Source organism: Abrus precatorius, unplaced genomic scaffold (genome assembly GCF_003935025.1).
Source record: "Abrus precatorius isolate BTA unplaced genomic scaffold, Abrus_2018 Scaffold10, whole genome shotgun sequence".
NCBI lineage: Eukaryota > Viridiplantae > Streptophyta > Magnoliopsida > Fabales > Fabaceae > Abrus > Abrus precatorius.
This window is the reverse complement of record NW_020874292.1, coordinates 25,142,095-25,159,602: the sequence shown is the minus strand read 5'-3', so window position 1 is coordinate 25,159,602 and position 17,508 is coordinate 25,142,095. Positions and strand designations below refer to the sequence as shown.

General features: G+C 33.3%; 1 protein-coding gene across 1 annotated transcript; it reads right to left on the bottom strand.

Moving 5' to 3' along the window:
- Positions 1-16,491: 16,491 nt before the first annotated feature.
- Positions 16,492-17,508, bottom strand: LOC113846960 (fasciclin-like arabinogalactan protein 12). Its single transcript, XM_027475755.1, has one exon. It carries the CDS (start codon positions 17,423-17,425, stop codon positions 16,583-16,585), a length of 843 nt encoding a protein of 280 aa, XP_027331556.1. The 5' UTR covers positions 17,426-17,508; the 3' UTR covers positions 16,492-16,582.

Here is a 17,508-nt window from a genome sequence, read left to right as displayed (position 1 = left end):
ATGAGTGTTTTGCTGTGTGGAATGTGTAATGCAGCACAGTGATTTTATAGATGTTATTGGTTGGTGAACGATAGGTTGTTGAAAGGTATAGTTATGAAAATAACCTATAGAGTACTTGGAGATTTAGGTGGTATATCAAGGCAGATAAGGTGACTAAATCAGAAGGGGGTCTGGCTTGTTGCAGCTGCCTTTTGCTTGGAAATGCATGAGTGCGAACTCGGTTAAAGCAGATGAAAGAAATATATTCATACAGATAAGGAAAAGGACAAACTCCCTTTTCATTCAGGAACAACAGATGTTAAATCAATTCGGTGACATAAAAAATAAGCCTCTTGCAACTGTTTATGAATAGTTATGTTATACTCGAAATCTCTCTGGATTTTTTTTCTTGGTAAGTGCAATCACATCTCTATCCTGATTTTATATACACTTTCACAGTTTCATAAAGCCATTTTTACCATTTGCATCAACAAAAAGGTGCTATAAGTAAATCAGTTTGAAAAAACTGTTTGGGTGTGTATTGGCAGTTTTTTCCTGCCCACACTCCCTTTGGTCTATGTATTTTCTTCCATCAATGGTGACCTTGTTTGAATGTTGAGCTATCAAGGCACACTCATTCCTTAATTATAATAAGATAAAACAACTACTTGGCTTTTCAGTAATCATAATCAGGAAAAAATTAAGCTGCAATTATGTGGATTATTTTGGAGCTTGAACGACATTACTTATTGTTGGTTTTTATGGCGAAAAAAATAAAAATAGAGAAGAAAAATGCCTATAATATTATTGTTGATGGTAGAAGATATGAAATACATAAAAATAGAGTAACACACCAAAAATAAGTCGAAAAACTAATGTGGAATAATGATAAACAAACTAAAAATAGGAAGATAGAACTCAAATGAATTTATGTGGTTACTCAAGATAGACTATGTCCACCAAAGTAATAGAAACTTCACTTAGAGGTGTCAAATGGGTCAGCCCTAATTAATTTAGTCCTAACTCATGTGGGTTCCAAAAACACATGAGATTAAGTGGGCTAGAGCTAACCCATAGGCTAACTAATTTTAAAAAAATTATTAATTGTACAATTTTTTAACATGTTATTTTATAATTTTATTTGAGCATTAATCATAAATTTTGTCATGTTTTAATCTTTTTATGCTATTATATTTTATTTATTTATTTTTATAAAATTATCTTAAGAACATCACATATTCAATAAATATTTTTAAAGTTAAAATAGAGATATAAAATTAATCCAAAAAAACAATATTAGTTAAATTTATTAAGTTATTTATTATCAAATTATCAAAATGTTTGAAATGCCTTTATATAATTTGTACTTAGCACCACGCGTACTGTGACAAGGTGGAGGATGTGCATTAATTATCATAGACTCAACCAAGCCACCTGTAAAGACCATTTTCCCCTGCCATACATGGATCAGATGTTGGAGAGGCTTGCTGGTAAAAAAATCTACTATTTTCTGGATGGTTATTTAGGGTATAACCAGATTGCAATCAACCTAGAAGACCAGTAAAAGACATCATTCACATGTCTTTTTGGTGTGTTCACTTATCGTAGAATGCCCATTGAGCTGTGTAATGCGCCAACAACTTTTCAACGTTGCATGCTAGCAATTTTTTCTAATATGATAAAGAAGTCCATTGAAGTTTTTATGGAAGACTTTTATGTTTTTGGGCATTCTTTTGATCTATGTTTAGCTAATTTATCTTGTGTTTTGCAAAAGTGTATAGAAATTAGCTTAGTGTTGAATTGGGAAAAGTATCACTTTATGGTGCAAGAGGGGATTGTGCTAGGACACAAGATTTCAGCAAGGGGTATTGCAGTAGATCGGGGCAAGAAGTAGAAGTCATTGAAAATTTGCCCCCACCATCAAATGTTAAAGGAATAAGGAGTTTTCTTGGACACGTTGGCTTCTACAGAAGATTTATTCAAGATTTTTCAAAATTTGTCAAACCACTTTGCACCTTGTTGAATAAGGACACTCCTTCCATTTTTTTATGAGAATTGCATAAATGTTTTTAATTCTATTAAAAGAAAATTGATAGCAGCACCCATAATAACTTCACCAAATCAGAATATTCCTTTTGAAATTATGTGTGACGTAAGTGATTTTGCTATAGGAGTAGTTTTAGGACAGAATATTGGTAGAATTTTTCATATTTATTATGCAAGTAGAGTTCTTAATGAGACTCAAACACATTATGACATAACTGAAAAAGAACTGCTTGTTGTGGCTTTTACTTTAGAAAAATTTAGATCTTATCTTTTTGGTTCTAAAATAATTATCCATATTGATCATGTTGCCCTTAAATTCTTGTTTTCAAAGAAGGAATCCAAACCAAGGCTAATTCGCTGGATTTTATTGTTGCAGGAGTTTCATCTCGAGATTTGTGATAAAAAGGGCAAAGACAATGTCATTGTTCATCATCTGTCTAGGCTAGAAGGAACTCTACCTTTAAATTTAGAAGAAATCTAAGAGAGCTTCTCAAATGAACGATTGTTAGCTGATATGGCCAACTTCCCAACCTCTGATATTATCCCTGAGCAATTAACTTGGCAGCAGAGGAAAAAGTTCTTCAAAGATGCTAATCAATTTATATGGGATGATTCGTTCCTTTTTAAAATTTGTGCTGGTGGATTGTTGAGAAAATGAGTACCTCAATCTAAAGTGCAAAAAATTTTATGGTATTACCATGATTCACCATATTGGAGATACTTTAATGGTGACAGAACTGCAATTAAGGTCTTACAGAGTGGGTTCTACTAGCTGACATTCTTCAAGGAAAGCATTTGCATATATAAGAAATTGTGACAAGTGTCAAAGAATGGGAAACATCACCAAAAAGTATGAAATGCCTTTGAACAATATATTGGAGGTGGAGATATTTGACTGTTGGAGTATGGATTTTATGGGACCTTTTCCCTCTTTTTTTTTTTCAAAACAAATACATTTTAGTGGCCATAGACTATGTGTCCAAGTAGGTTGAAGCAATTGCAACACCTTTAAACAATGCTCAAACTATGATCAAGTTCCTTAAAAGGAATATTTTTATGAGATTTGGGGTGCCTAGAGTTTTGATCAGCGATGGCGGCACACACTTCTATAATCAACATCTTCAATCTCTGCTCACCAAATACAATGTCAAGCACAAGGTGGTCACACCTTATCACCCATAGACAAGTAGGCAAGTTGAAGTAACTAATAGGAAAATTAAGAGAATTTTAGAGAAAACAATAGGGAATACCAGAAGGGATTGGTCAACCAAGTTGAATGATGCTTTGTGGGCATACAAAACAACATATAAATATTCTATTGGTATGTCTCTTTATCAGCTTGTGTATGGAAAAACATGTTATCTTCCATTGGAATTAAAACACAAAGCGTTCTAGGGCAGTCAAATAATTAAATTTGGATGAAAAAGTTTCATAGGAACAGAGAAAAGTGCAGCTACATGAGCTAGAAGAATATAGGCAATTGGCCTATGAAAATACTGCAATTTGCAAACTGAGAACTAAGACTTACCATGACAAAGTAATCAAGCATAGAGTCTCTCAACCTAGGCAATAAGTTCTACTTTTCAACTCCTGACTAAGATTGTTCTCAAGAAAATTAAAGTCAAAATAGTCTGGACCTTTTTCTTACACTTTTCAAATATAGAATTTTAGGTTTTCCGTATGTTGTTTATGTACATATATTGTTCATTTCTTTCTTATTTTTCTTCGTTATGGGATTTTGATGAGAAGTAGAGTTACAGTGTTTAGAAGGAAAATGTACCCGTTAAGAAGTAGTAATAAAAGATTCTAAAATAAGTTCAGAAAATATTGTCCAACAAAGATTAATTTTCAATTACTAAGAATTTTTTAATTCAATTGTTTGAGCTTAAAAGATGTGAAATTAAGTAAGAACCAAAATTTAATTATAAAATTAATTATGAATAAAAGCAAATAACACAATACACGTCTTGGTTAAACTTATAAGAGAGGAACCTAGGACATATGAATTTTTTCATTCAATCATTTATGTTATTTTTCTATTTAACTCTAAATTTGATTTCATTGTGATCATCAGTCATTCATACAAATACTATTAATATCAAATGATCATGTAATACTAATATTATTTTCTCTAAATTAATATCCCCAATAATCATGCAAGACATCAATTAAAGAAAACATAAAGCACCTATGAACTTATTAATTTAATAATGATTGGAAGAGAAAGATTAGTTTGGTCCATCTAATCCTTTGTCTCATTTTATCTTATAGATATATTAACTAATCGAGGTATAGTCGCCTAACAAAATAATTAATTAGGATTATAATTATGCACAATAGAATAAAAACTAATCATGAATGGAAATCAAATATAGATTCAAACTTCAAAATCCCATAAATTAATGAACAATAGTTCCTATAAACTTATTTAATCCTAAACTTAATGTTTTTCTATTTCTTAGCATTCTGAGTTGATAAAGAGAATCTTCTAATTGAAAAATTGGAATTATTCTTGGAAATGGACTAAATAGCTCATTACGGGGTTACCTAGGAATAGGAATCTTTAATGGTGTTGTCACTTTGATTTCTAAACTTAATGTTGACCTTCTCTTGATTTACTAAGAAATTAGAAACTAAGAGTTGCTTTAGAACTAATTGATCAAGGAATTGACATTAGTATTATAAAAAATATGATTATTAGAATAGTTATAATATGGGTTCTACAAACTTTGTGCAATAAGAAATAATTAAAGAATCATAACTCAACCCACTTTTCTATTAATTGTTAACTTGTTTACTGAATTCATACCCATTTTGATTTTACAATTTAACTATCAATTATTTAGTTTCTTGCACTTAGTCTTATTTTCACGTTAGAGTAATTCAGTTGAGTTTAAGTAAATTTCAGTTGCTGCATAATATTTAATTTCTGCATTGAACTCTTACTTATTTATCACTCAACTAGCAATATTTTTATGGTTTAGTAATTAACATTAATCCTAGTGGATGATAAAATCTAATTGTTACTGCAAACGATTTGGTACACTTGTCAATTTGGATATCATATACTTTGAGTCAATAGGTCTTTCAAGCTCTTTTGATCAATAATAATGCGAAACTTATTGCCAATCAGGTATTGTCTCCATTTTGTGATACCCTCTGTGACAGCCAACATCTTCCTTAAGTAAATAGAGAGTTTCTAATGATGTTGTGATAACTTTTTACTAATGAATGCAAGGGGGAGACCTAGTTGAGAAATGACCATGCCCAAGGCAGTAGCAGAAACATATGTTTCAACATAAAAAATGATGGAGAAATTAGGGAAGGCCAATGTAGGAAGATAGCACATGTATTTTTTAAATTCTGTAAAGGCCAAAGAAGTATTGGGGGACAATATAAAACTTTTTTATTTAAGGAGATCGATGAGAGGAGCGACGAGAGGAGCGTAATGGCGAACAAAACACCTATAAAATCCAGTGAGGCCAAGAAATCCTCTAAGAGCTATGAGTGTGCATGGCTCTGGCTAGGCTAGTATAGCTTTAATCATAGCAAGATCAGGATGAACTCCTTGAGCACTAATGATATGACCTAAGTATTCCACTGTAAGAGTAGCAAAGACACATTTTGATAGCTTGACAAAGTAAGAATTTTGAAAGAGTAAATATAAAATCAACTCAAATGAACCACATGATCAATAAGGTTAGTGCTAAAAATCAAAATATCATCAAAGAAAACTAACACAAATCGATGTAAATAAGGCCTAAGTAAGTGATTTATAACAGAAACTTATAATGGCCATCAAATGTGTGAAACACGGTCTTATGAGTATCCTTAGGGGCAATCTGGATTTGGTTGAGACCAGAACAAAAGTCAATCTTAGAAAAAATTGATGTGCCACCTAGCTCATCAAAGAGCTCATTGACAGTGGGTATGGAAAATTTATCTTTGATGGTCACATCATTGAGAGCTTGATAATCAACATAAAGTCTCCATGAACTGTCTTTTTTTTTCGTACCAATAGAACTGATAACGAAAAGGGGCTAGTGCTAGGCTTAATAAACATGTCCTTAAGAAGGTCAGAAATAAGGGTAACTATGGCATCTTTTAGGTTATATAGGTAACGATAAGGTTTAACGTTAATGGGAGGGGTGTGTGGAAGTAAGGAGATTCTGTGAACATGGTCACAAAATAAGGATAAGCCTTAGGGTTTGGTAAAAACATGGATAAACTCAGTTAAGAGACAAAATAGGTTAGGGAGATTAGAAGGAAAGGTAATAGGGGGTAGAAGGGAGGGGAAGTGGGTTGAGCTGTTATGTGTAAGAGTAAAGGTAAAAATGTGGATGATAAAGTGGGTGTAAGAAAGGTGAGATAATTGATGGAAGGTGGCAGGTTAAGGTGAATACGAATCTCCTGTTAGGGTAATAGGGATGGAATAACGTGAAAGACATACAGGAAATACAAATTTTAAGTAATTAGGCTTAAGGTGATTAGCCACTCAATTCTAAAGATGCAATCTAGGCCTTTAATGCGCAAGAGATAAAATGGAATATCAAAGGTATGACCCTAAATAGTCAAGGGTGTGTGAGGGCAAAGACCATTACAATGGATATAAGTGTCGTTACCAACCATGACGAGGAATTAGGGAATGGTGGAAAGGAAGTTAGTAAGGTGTGGTTGCAAAACGTTATGGGAGCTGCTAGTATCTATCAAAATGGTTACTTTGTGACCATGAATAGTCCCTTGAAAATGAAGTGTTTTAGAAGAGCCAGAGCTAATAAAGGCTAGGTGGGAAAGTTGGAATTGAACATTGTTTAGGTCAAGGGGAGGGTCAGGTTTAGCAAGGGATATAGGAAGTTCATAAAGGAAATCATCATCGAAAAGGAGGACGAAATGTTTGGGTCGACAGCAATGGCCAAAGGTGTACTTGGCGTCACAATTGTAGCATAAGCCTTTAGCATGACACTTTTGCAATTGGGTTTGGGTTAGATGCTTAATAGGTAGCTAAGATTTAGGGGTAGGTAAAAGGCTAGCAGTAGTGGAATAGGAAGGGTGACAGAATAAAGTGGGGACAAATTTTTGAATAATAAGGGAAGAAGTAAAAGTGAAGAGTGGCTTGATGGGTTGTGGAAAGGAAGAGAAGGGTAGGACATCTAAGTATTTACTCTCAACAAGTTTAGCCAAGCTAATAGCACGAAAAATGGAATAGGGTTTTAAAATACTAGGTAAACACTAGATTTTTGGTTTTAAACCAGAGAGGAAGCAGTTTAAAATAATCTTAGGAGTGAAGCCCACAATCTGGTTACAGAGGCGTTCAAATACTTGTTGGTAGGAAGAAACTGTAGAGGTTTGTCTAAAGTTAAAGAGGGCGGCCTGGTGGTTTTCATAAGAAGAAAGGCCAAAACAAACCTCTAAAGCATGGACAAAAGCATCTCAAGTGGAGAGCTGGTGGTTCTTATGCATCCACTTGTACCAACTAATGACATCCCCCTTCATGTAAAAGGAAATGAGTTCCAAACGTTAGGGTGGGGGAATTTGGTAAGGGAAAAAATTGATCAGCTTGAAAAAGCCAATCGAGTGGGTCAAATCCATCAAAGGGTAGTAGCTAAAGTTTGGGTGGCCGAATGGTGGTCAGAATTTGGGGTTGGGTAGGTACAGGGATTGGGTTAAAAGGAGGCGCAGGGATAAGGTTTGTAAGGAGTAGTTAGGAGAAAATGGGGGTGAGGGTTAATGTGGTTGGAAAAGGTAAATGGGATGAGAGATGAGAGGAAATCGGAGAAGAAAAGATTGGAGGAATTATACTATCAGGAGAGACATGCAGGTGGGTAAGGTGGTTGAGGACGGTAGCAAGCACCCTAGAAACGGCTTAATGGCAAGCATCCAGGTGGCCACGAGCTGTTCATATTGTACATGCTGGAAAAATTGCAGTGATTGCATTCGTTTTATAATGAGGAGAAGGGATTCCTCCAAAGATGGTTTGGGAGACATGGAACTGAATGAAAGCACTAGATTGATAGGGCTTTCAGCTAGAGTCCCTACAAATTGGGTAACAAAAATCAATTACAAAGAGAGAAGACAAAATTTTAGGAGAAAAGTCTCCTTTTATAAATTGGCATAATTGAAGATGTGCTAAGTATAGACTACATAAAAGCATTACAAAAGGTAAATGGGCCCAAACAGTTGGGCCTTATAGTGTGGAAATAAGAAAGCAAATCTTAACATTAGAAAATGTAATTTATTTAGGAATGTAATCCTTCATCCAAGCAGGTTGAGTGGTAGCTCATTTGGGCCTATCAGTTTATGAGCAATAACAGAATCCCCAATATGAAAAATTAAGCACACAAAGATGATAATTGAAGATGTGCTAAGTACAAACTACATAAAGGCATTACAAAAGGTAAATGGGCCAAAACAATTGGGCCTTATAGTATGGAAATAAGAAAGCAAATCTTAACAGTAGAAAATCAATTTATTTAAGAATGTAATCCTTCATCCAAGCAGGTTGAGTGGTAGTTCATTTGGGCCTATTAGTCTATGAGCAATAACAGGATCCCCAATATGAAAAATTGAGCACACAAAGATGATCATCCACCAAAGTAATTACAAACTCTCTTGCAATGTAAAAGAAGAAATAACCCTCTCTTAAACCCGAGAAAACTCTCTTATTATTTTGTTTACCTCACTCTTGTATATAACTTGTTCTGAATTGACTCTATACATCAACCAAAATATGATAAAAACAGTTATAACTAGAAAGTTTAGAAGCAAAAGGCTCAAGTAGAAAGGTATGTCCATACTTAGCAGAAAACAAGTACAAGAGGATTTAGACCATAATCTCACAATTATACATATCTAATAATCTAAAACAATTAAAACCAAGTGTATTGTTGACAATCAAAAGCTTTCACTACTTATTAACTATAATACTTATCTATTAAAACAACAAAAAATAGTTACAAAAGTGTATTGTTGACACTTCTCTTTATTATATAAACTATAAACTTATTAATTAGGGTACTTATAGCTAATTGATAGTGATTGCAATAAACATATGACCAATAGTAAGGAATTTTTAAGAGATTTGATGTCTCACCAAAATCAAAATAGGTAAGGCAATGGTGATTCCATCTTAGACAAAGGAAATGAAACAATTGCAATATCAAGCTACTTAGACATAAAATTAATTTATAATATTCTTTTAGTTCTTAAAATTGACCAAAATTTGTTAAGTGTTAGTTAGTTGAAAGAGGATTTAAAGTTATTTTTAAGATAAGTATTGTGTAATTAAAGATGAAGTTGATAAAGATATTTTTAAAGTAAAAAAAAAAAAAAAACCTCCAAATCTATTAGAGAAAGAAGAAGCAACTTTCTCATGCATTTTTTTTTACAACAATTTGTCTTAATATCTTAAGTACTGAAAAGTAAGTTTTCTTATTTCATGCATGATGTAAGAGAAAGACATGGTTGTAAAAAGGGTGGTTAAATATTTCAAAGACACCTACAATGTAGGCATCATTCTTAAAAGGAGTGAGAAGTTTTGAAAATAAATTTTCTTGTTTCATGCATGGTGTAAGTGAAAGACATGATTACAAAAAGGGTAGTTAAATATTTAAAAGACACCTATAACTCAGGCATCAATCTTAAGAAGAGTGAAAAGTTTAAGTAGACTAATTTCTCTAATAGTGATTGGAGTGCTTTAATTAATAATGTAAGAATTTTTTTTTTTATGAATAGTTAATGTGAAACAATTTCTATGGAAAAAAATATTTTATTTGATTCTAACTTGAAATGGATGGAAAATACATGATTCTTGTTAACAATGAATCCAATTTTTGTTAACAAATATTAACAAAAAATAAAGTTTACAAATTTAAAGCAAGGAGGAGTATTAATAATATGTTTTTCTAACTGCTTTCAGTTGTTTCAATTTATTAAATAAGTATCCTGGTTAATAAATAGTTTATACAATTTTTGTTTTATTTAAATGATTATAAATGTAATGTTTTTATTGAATAAAAGTGATTTTTTTTTTTTGCAACTTCAAAATGAGAAAATTTCATGCCCAGTAATCTTACCTTATTAGCTTTGTGAAGTGATCTATGTCATACTCGGTCAAACAAAAAACAATTTAAATGAAATAAACTAAGAAAAAAATGTATGTTATTTTCTCAAAAATCTCAGTTACAAATGCTAAAAACGAAACATAAAATATTTGTTGTCAAAATGACCTGAAGTAATTGATAAATAATATAGTCCGAGGTGTGTAGAACACTGTACTTAAGGATTATTTCGATGAAGTAAAAAATCTTTCAGGATATAGCAGACTCTTTTTATCTGAATGAACAAGACTCTCAAGAACTAGAAATCTTATCTCAACTCATAACTCAGAAAAATAAATATAATAAAAATATGTGCATCTTTCGTGCAGTTTTCTCAATAAATTTAAAATACTTTAATCGTTATAATTGTTCACGTAAATGTTACATATAACTGAAGATATAAATAATAATAATAATTAAATTATAATAATAAAATAAAATAAATAAGTAATAAATTCTTTTAAAATATAATTATATTATTTTGAACAATATTAAGAGAATTTTAAATGCAAACAGGAATATAATTACAAAATAAAAAAAAATTCAAGAAACTAAAAGTAATCAACTTACAATATTTACTTTACAATATAGATTTGGTTCTAAAATTAATCTCAATTAAATTCATGAATTCAAATTGAAGAACATAGATCTTTAATATGAATTCTTGAAATGATCGTTGAATACGCGTCTTCGATCGATTCGATATAATCTTCTCAATCTGATTTTGAAAGTTTGAACTCGTGAACAAATATTTTGAGATCGCATGAATAATGAGTTTGACACCCATGAATTATCCAGAATCATAATGACATGATTCGAGACCAAATTAGAATTATTTGTGACAAAATTGAGAAAGTAAGAAATAAGATTTTAAATTAAAGTAGAAAATGTTACCTCATCACTTTGTGGGATCAACTTGGTAGATCGATCTATCCTCCATCACAATGTAAACACAAATGGAGGTTTAAGCATAATTATTATGGAAAGGCTAAAACAAATTTGCAAGAAGAGAAAAAATAAGAAAGAACTCAAATTAACTCATAGTCAAAAAATAACAAAAATGTAAAAAGGAAGAAAGTCAAAAAAATTATTTTATAATTCCTCCGACTACTTCTCTTTATATAGATATTAACCCTCGACTAAACCTAAGCTAATAAGTTCAGAAAGTAAAATGCGCTATAAAACCTAATTAGGCACATATCATAATTGTAAACTACTAATGAACCTTAATTATTGCAAGAGTGTGCGGAGGCAAATTTCAAATGCCTATAACTTTTAGCTCAAAACTCCAAATCCTAATGAATATAATGTCAAATTGAAGCTCTTTCAGTTATTTTCTTACATAATAAGAATCACTGAAAAGCTCCACAAGCATTAAGAGTTATGCACTACTAAAAAGTCTGTTTATACAGACGGATTTTTAGAGCATTACAGACGGTTTTTTCTATTACAGACAGATTTACAGACGGATATAAACTGTCTGTAATATCTTCGTCGGTAAATAATTACAGACAAATTTTCAAATCTGTCTGTAATTCACAGACGGAAAAATCCGTCTATAAATTACAGACGGAAAAATTTGTCTGTAATTCGTCAGTGATATATTTTACTATAATTGATATTTTTTTATTTGTATAGATAGTTATTTCCTGCTGTTCTTGATTATCACAATTTATAAACAAAATAGAAACTATAGATTCGGCATCTAAACATTCCAAAATGATTTATAAAATATAAAATTTAAATGTTGTTACAAAGGAAGAAAAAAAAGCATCTAAATAAATACATTTAAAAATAAAATACAAGTCTTCATCAGGAATAATCTATATGGTCAGAATCCGAAGGAGCATCATCATCAGTAGAAAAGGAGTCAGTAGAGGAATGATGCATGGAGGTGAAAACCGGTGGTGCTGGAGCTGGTGGAGGAGGAGGAAGAGGTGTGGAGCTGCTTGCTCTCATGAGCTCAAAATAAGCATGCATCTGCTGCATTTGCATATGCTGCTGCGTCATCTGCTGCTGGACCTCCCTTTGCATTCTCGACGCCACCTTCTTCTCCATCTTCTTCTCCATTTTCTTTGCCCACTTCTTCTTCCATGCACTTTCTTTGCTCTTCCACATCTCCTCATTCTGCTTTTGGAGTTCTTCATTGAGGGCATGGACCTGAGTGCGGACCATGTCCTCCACATCCTCAGGTGCAAGAGAAGGGGCATCTCCAGTGACAGATGCAGGGGACATGGAGTCTGTAAAGCGGCCCCCCATGCCATAAATGCGACCTTTATAAAGGCCACCCACTGTCTGTGACCACATAGCATCCTCATCTACTGACTCTGGATTCTGAGAAGATGCTTCCTCAAGCCTTTGAATATAGTCATCCTACAGTTCAGTTCAGATAATTAGATATTAGTTTGGAGAACTATTTAACAAGTCGCTAATAATAACATATATTATCAATAACTATGACTTACATATGTGGCCTTAGATCGTGTATCAACCCACAGGTTTTTGTCTTGCCTGCGAGTGTGTGTCTCTTTAAACAACTCTCCAGTAGTAGGTGGCCTCTTCAACGACTTCTCCTGTAATTAGAAATAAATCACAATCTCAAATATGAAATTATAGATAGAGTAAACTGAATTTTAAAATCACATACCAAGTTTGCCTTACTACCAGCCAAAGTCGTAGACCCACCAGTATGCAGTGACCCCCCTTTATTAGATGCCCTGTTTGTCTTGTTCTTTACAGAGAGATTTTTAAACTCATCTGTACCCCAATACTCCTGCAAGGCATGAAGAAAGTTGGGTGCTATCCAATCAGCAGTAGAAGGGTCCTAGCGAGCCTCAGTGTACATCTGTCTTAGTCGCTTTGCAGTGCGACTCTTCCAGGCCTTGAAAATCATCTTTTCGTCCTGGGGGGAATGGAGAAGTTGCTCTACAGAAACACAATTTCATTAGAAGAGGTACAAACAGTCATATGTAATTACACTTAGTTAAAATTAATACACTATTATTACCTTCCAATCTTTGAACCATTCTATCTTTGTATCATTTGGCACCTTTGCAAAACTTCTGTAAGGCGCATCAAAGATCTTCTTAATCGTATCTGTGACCTGATGGAGACCTTTCTGTGGTGGTATCCAACTGATAACACAATAAAATAAAACATAACTACTAACATTCACATAAAATACGCAATGTTAGGCATATTTGATTGAATTACTTGCCAAGTGGACCCATCCCATCTCAAAGTTTGTAACGATCTCGATGATGTCTGGGTCTGTGATGACTGCTGCCCGCTTACAGATGGGACAGCAGTGGATCCATCTCCTGTGCCCTGTGTAGCAGGTGACTGTGTGGCCTGTGTAGTAGGGGGTGCAGAGTGTGAAACTCGCTGTACTGGAGGGGGAGGAGCAATATACCCAGGATTCGGCACCATGATAAATTGCTCCTGTCCCCTAACCTGAGAGGTCTGCACTGTTGCTGGTGTGGACGTCGAAGTCGGAGCGGTAGGTGAAGAAGTGTTGCCACGATCAGTTTGCTGAGTAATACCCTTCTTACCTTTACCTTTACCTACCATATCTGAATCAAACCATATATATGTTTAGAGACAAATACTATAATTTGTTTAAAATATGAATAATATTGGTGATAACTCAAATTAAATAATCTTGGCAACATAGTAAATTGACAAACCTACTTATACAAATCATATCTAATTGAATCAATATCCAAAAACTTTCTACACTTGCACTTAGAACATGGACACCTAACGACTTGATTGGTGATGAATTGCTGCGAATTATAACAGACGCGTATAAATTCCTCTACACCCTCAAAGAATTCAGGTTTTATTCCCCCCCGACTTGAGTGCAACCTATCATACATCCACTGACGATTTCTGAGAAACATCTTCCTCAAGAAATATATAAACCTAATACAAATATACAATGTGGTATCAACCTTCTAAAATACATTACAGAAAATTTTAATATAAATTTTGGCAGAATCTCCCCTAATACATGTTAATTTCCTTACATTTGTTTACTATTTTTTTACAAAAATGAAAATTTCACCTAAAATCAACTAATAAATTATATAACAATAAATTATTTGATACATCAAACACAAACACATCACAATCCTAAACCGTTCTAGAGCACATCCCCTTGTAACTCCACAACATGCATATTCTACAAACTCCACAAACACAAATAATCCCACAGCACACAATAATCAGGTTCGGAGAAGGACCTCTACGTCCTTCCCCCCAGTCATACAATCTCCAATCCTACAACTCTATCTTAGAAATTTTAAGTCTCTAAAAAACATAAAAAATTAAAAAACTAAACCGATTAAAAGTTAGAGTATCATACCAGGAATACAATAATGCAAAAAAACTTTCAAATGGTTGCTCCAACAACTCGCAATGGCCAAAACACTGAGCTCTTAGAGAGAGAGACGGGGGAGCGAGAGAGAGAGGGTTCTGATAATGGGGGAGGGGAAGAGGAGACGCGGTTTTAATGGGTTTCAGTCATTACAGACGGGAAAATCTGTCTGTAATGGGTTTAATGAAACAGTGCGTTTCAGGAGACACATTACAGACGAATTTTTCCGTCTGTAAATGCGTCAATCCCATTTACAGACGGAAAAATCCGTCTGTAATGTGCCACCTGAAAGGTCGGCTAAAACCGCCATATTTACAGACGGTAAAATCCGTCTGTAATTTCCCGCCATAATATTTCATCCTGTTTTCAAATTACAGACGGAAAAATCTGTCTGTAATTGCTGTCTATAACGTTTGGCGCCAAAAGGCGGGCTAAATACAGACGAATTTTATAGACGGATTTTTCAGAAAAAAAAAAAAATTATTTCACAAATCCGTCTGTAAAGCCGTCTGTAATACAGACGGATTTTATCCCGTCTGTAAAATCCGTCTGTATTAAGCGCTTTTCTAGTAGTGATGACCAAAATAGTAAACATAGGTTAAAAGTACTCAAAGGAAAAAAATAGGTAAAATTACTAATTAAGGTCTAAACAAATAAATAAAACTAGCTTAAAACCATGAAGTAATCATATAAATAGTGTTAAGAAATAGTAATTAAGGATACTAAAGTGTCAATATAGTATGGTTCATCATCAAACAACATATCTCAATATACTCTAATTATTTTAGACTCTTTCATTCTTTGAAGTTCAAATTTTTTCATCTAATTTAGCACTTACATGCCTGAAATCATTCCATCTCTAACATATTATTCCTTCTAGTAATTCTAAATTACTTTTATTATTTTTAAATATTTGATCCTGGTAAACATGGTTGTTAAAATAATAGCAAAAAGACATGATTTTATTTTTGCCTTTCAAGTTATTCTCTATTTGTGACTTTTTACCTGACTCATGATAGGAATGTGTGATAGAGGAATAATTTCGTAATCATCTTCAATGACTTCCTAAATATCTAAAGTCTCCATTATGATAGCCTATAATTTTCAATGACTTCATAAAGATCTAATGTCTCCATTTTGATAGCCTATATATTATAGTTTTCTCCATAAAAGATCGAAAGAGTAAGTTGTAAAAAAATTAATTTAACATCTTATAAAACAACTCTTAATATCACTTTGTTAGTGATTATGACACAAAAATAAAAATAAAGAAGCTAAAATGCATAAAATTGTGAGAAAAATAGATGGAAAAATATAACTTTTATTTAAAAGCAACTATATACTTATAATAAATTTAAATAAAATAGAAAACTAACTACTTAACTAAAATTTTAATAAACTTGACAAACTAAACTAATTTCAAAATATAGGAATTATTTATTGATTATGATACTTATATAATAAACTGAAATAGACAAAAGCAATTACTAAAACATACTGTTAACACTTATCCGTTCACTTCTTCATTCACGTTTCTTTTATTAACTTTTCTGGGAAAGCAAACAAGTGAACAACTGATTATTAATCATTGAGTTGAGTAATGCATCAGGTTCCTGTAGCTATGCTGCTTCCTCTCATGTTTCCCTTATGAAAAAAATTATTTTATTAATTTGATTCTTTTGTTTTGTTGTATTTTTTTATAACCAAGTATCAAAAGTTACTTGGGAGAAAGACTCACACCAGGAAAGCTTATGATCATTTGGTTGCATGATACGTCTAGACTCTCCGGTAGTAACTAATAGTTTTGCAATCTTCGTTATCATTTTCAGATGAGATATATATATATGCTCGATGTTTGCAACTTAAAAAGCATAATAATAATAATAATAATAATTTTAATTCTTTCGTCTTCGAATAAAATAATCATATTTTTATTAGAAAACTGAAAAACAAAATCAGGGTTCACAGCTCTCAAACAGGACAACGCAGACAAAGCCAAAAAACAAGCATAAATACAATTCCACAGACAAAAATGACAATGCTTGTTCCGAAAACTAAGCAACAATCCGGAAATGGATCTTCCTCAACTGGTGATAGTTAGTGCCGCAACTAAAGCAGCGCCGAGGGATACCAACATTGTTCCTTGAGTTAAATTGATGGCATTCGCACCAGAAGTGGCCTTTTTTGTGTCTCCCTGATCATCATCTTCTGCAGATGAGTTCTCCTTATCAGCTTTAGGAGCCTTTGCCAAACTGGGTGCTGGAGCTGCAGCCTTAGGCTTAGAGAAGTCCAAAGGAATAAGCACCTTGTCCACACGGTATATGGCAAGGGTCTTATCAGAGTAAACAATGCCTGTGAGGGTGGCATTGACCACCCCAGTTGAAATATTCACACTGTTCCCATAAGCAGTTACATTTATTTGATACCCTGTTGGGCTATCACTGGCCAGTGTCAGCACAGGGTTGCTAAGAGAATCAAAGTTAGAGCTTGAGACATAAACTGGAAGAACATGGAACTGTATGAGTTCTTTCTGTTGGCGCTCAGCCAGAGAGTTGAAGTAACCAGCTTTGAGTTGTGAGAAAGCACCATCATCAGGAGCAAATATGGTTAAACCACCAGATTTTGAAGTTACCAACTGTGCATTGATTTGGTTGATGATCTGGGTAGTTTTGAGCAAACGGATAAGTGTGTTGAATGATTTAGCCTTCCTTAGAATTTTGATGATGTCTTGACCAGAAGAAGAATCAGACGTGGGTGATTGGGGTAGTGAAGGGACTAATGGTTTTGCCGGTGCTGAAGCTGGTGTGGCAGGAGCCGGTGTTGCTGGGGCTTTAGGGGCTGCAGCAGGTGACTGGGCTAAAGTGATGGTAGAAAATATGGTAGTAAATAGTACTAGGAGGAGAGAAAAGAAGATAGTTTGCTTCATCGTCTTATTGGCAGTGGAAAGTTATTAGATTGCTTTGCTGCTTTTGGAAAGATGCTAATGATAAGCTAATTGTTATATCAATG

Bases quoted from the DNA above. Each gene is read 5' to 3' on its own strand.
- LOC113846960 (XM_027475755.1), bottom strand. From the start codon at position 17,425: ATGAAGCAAACTATCTTCTTTTCTCTCCTCCTAGTACTATTTACTACC.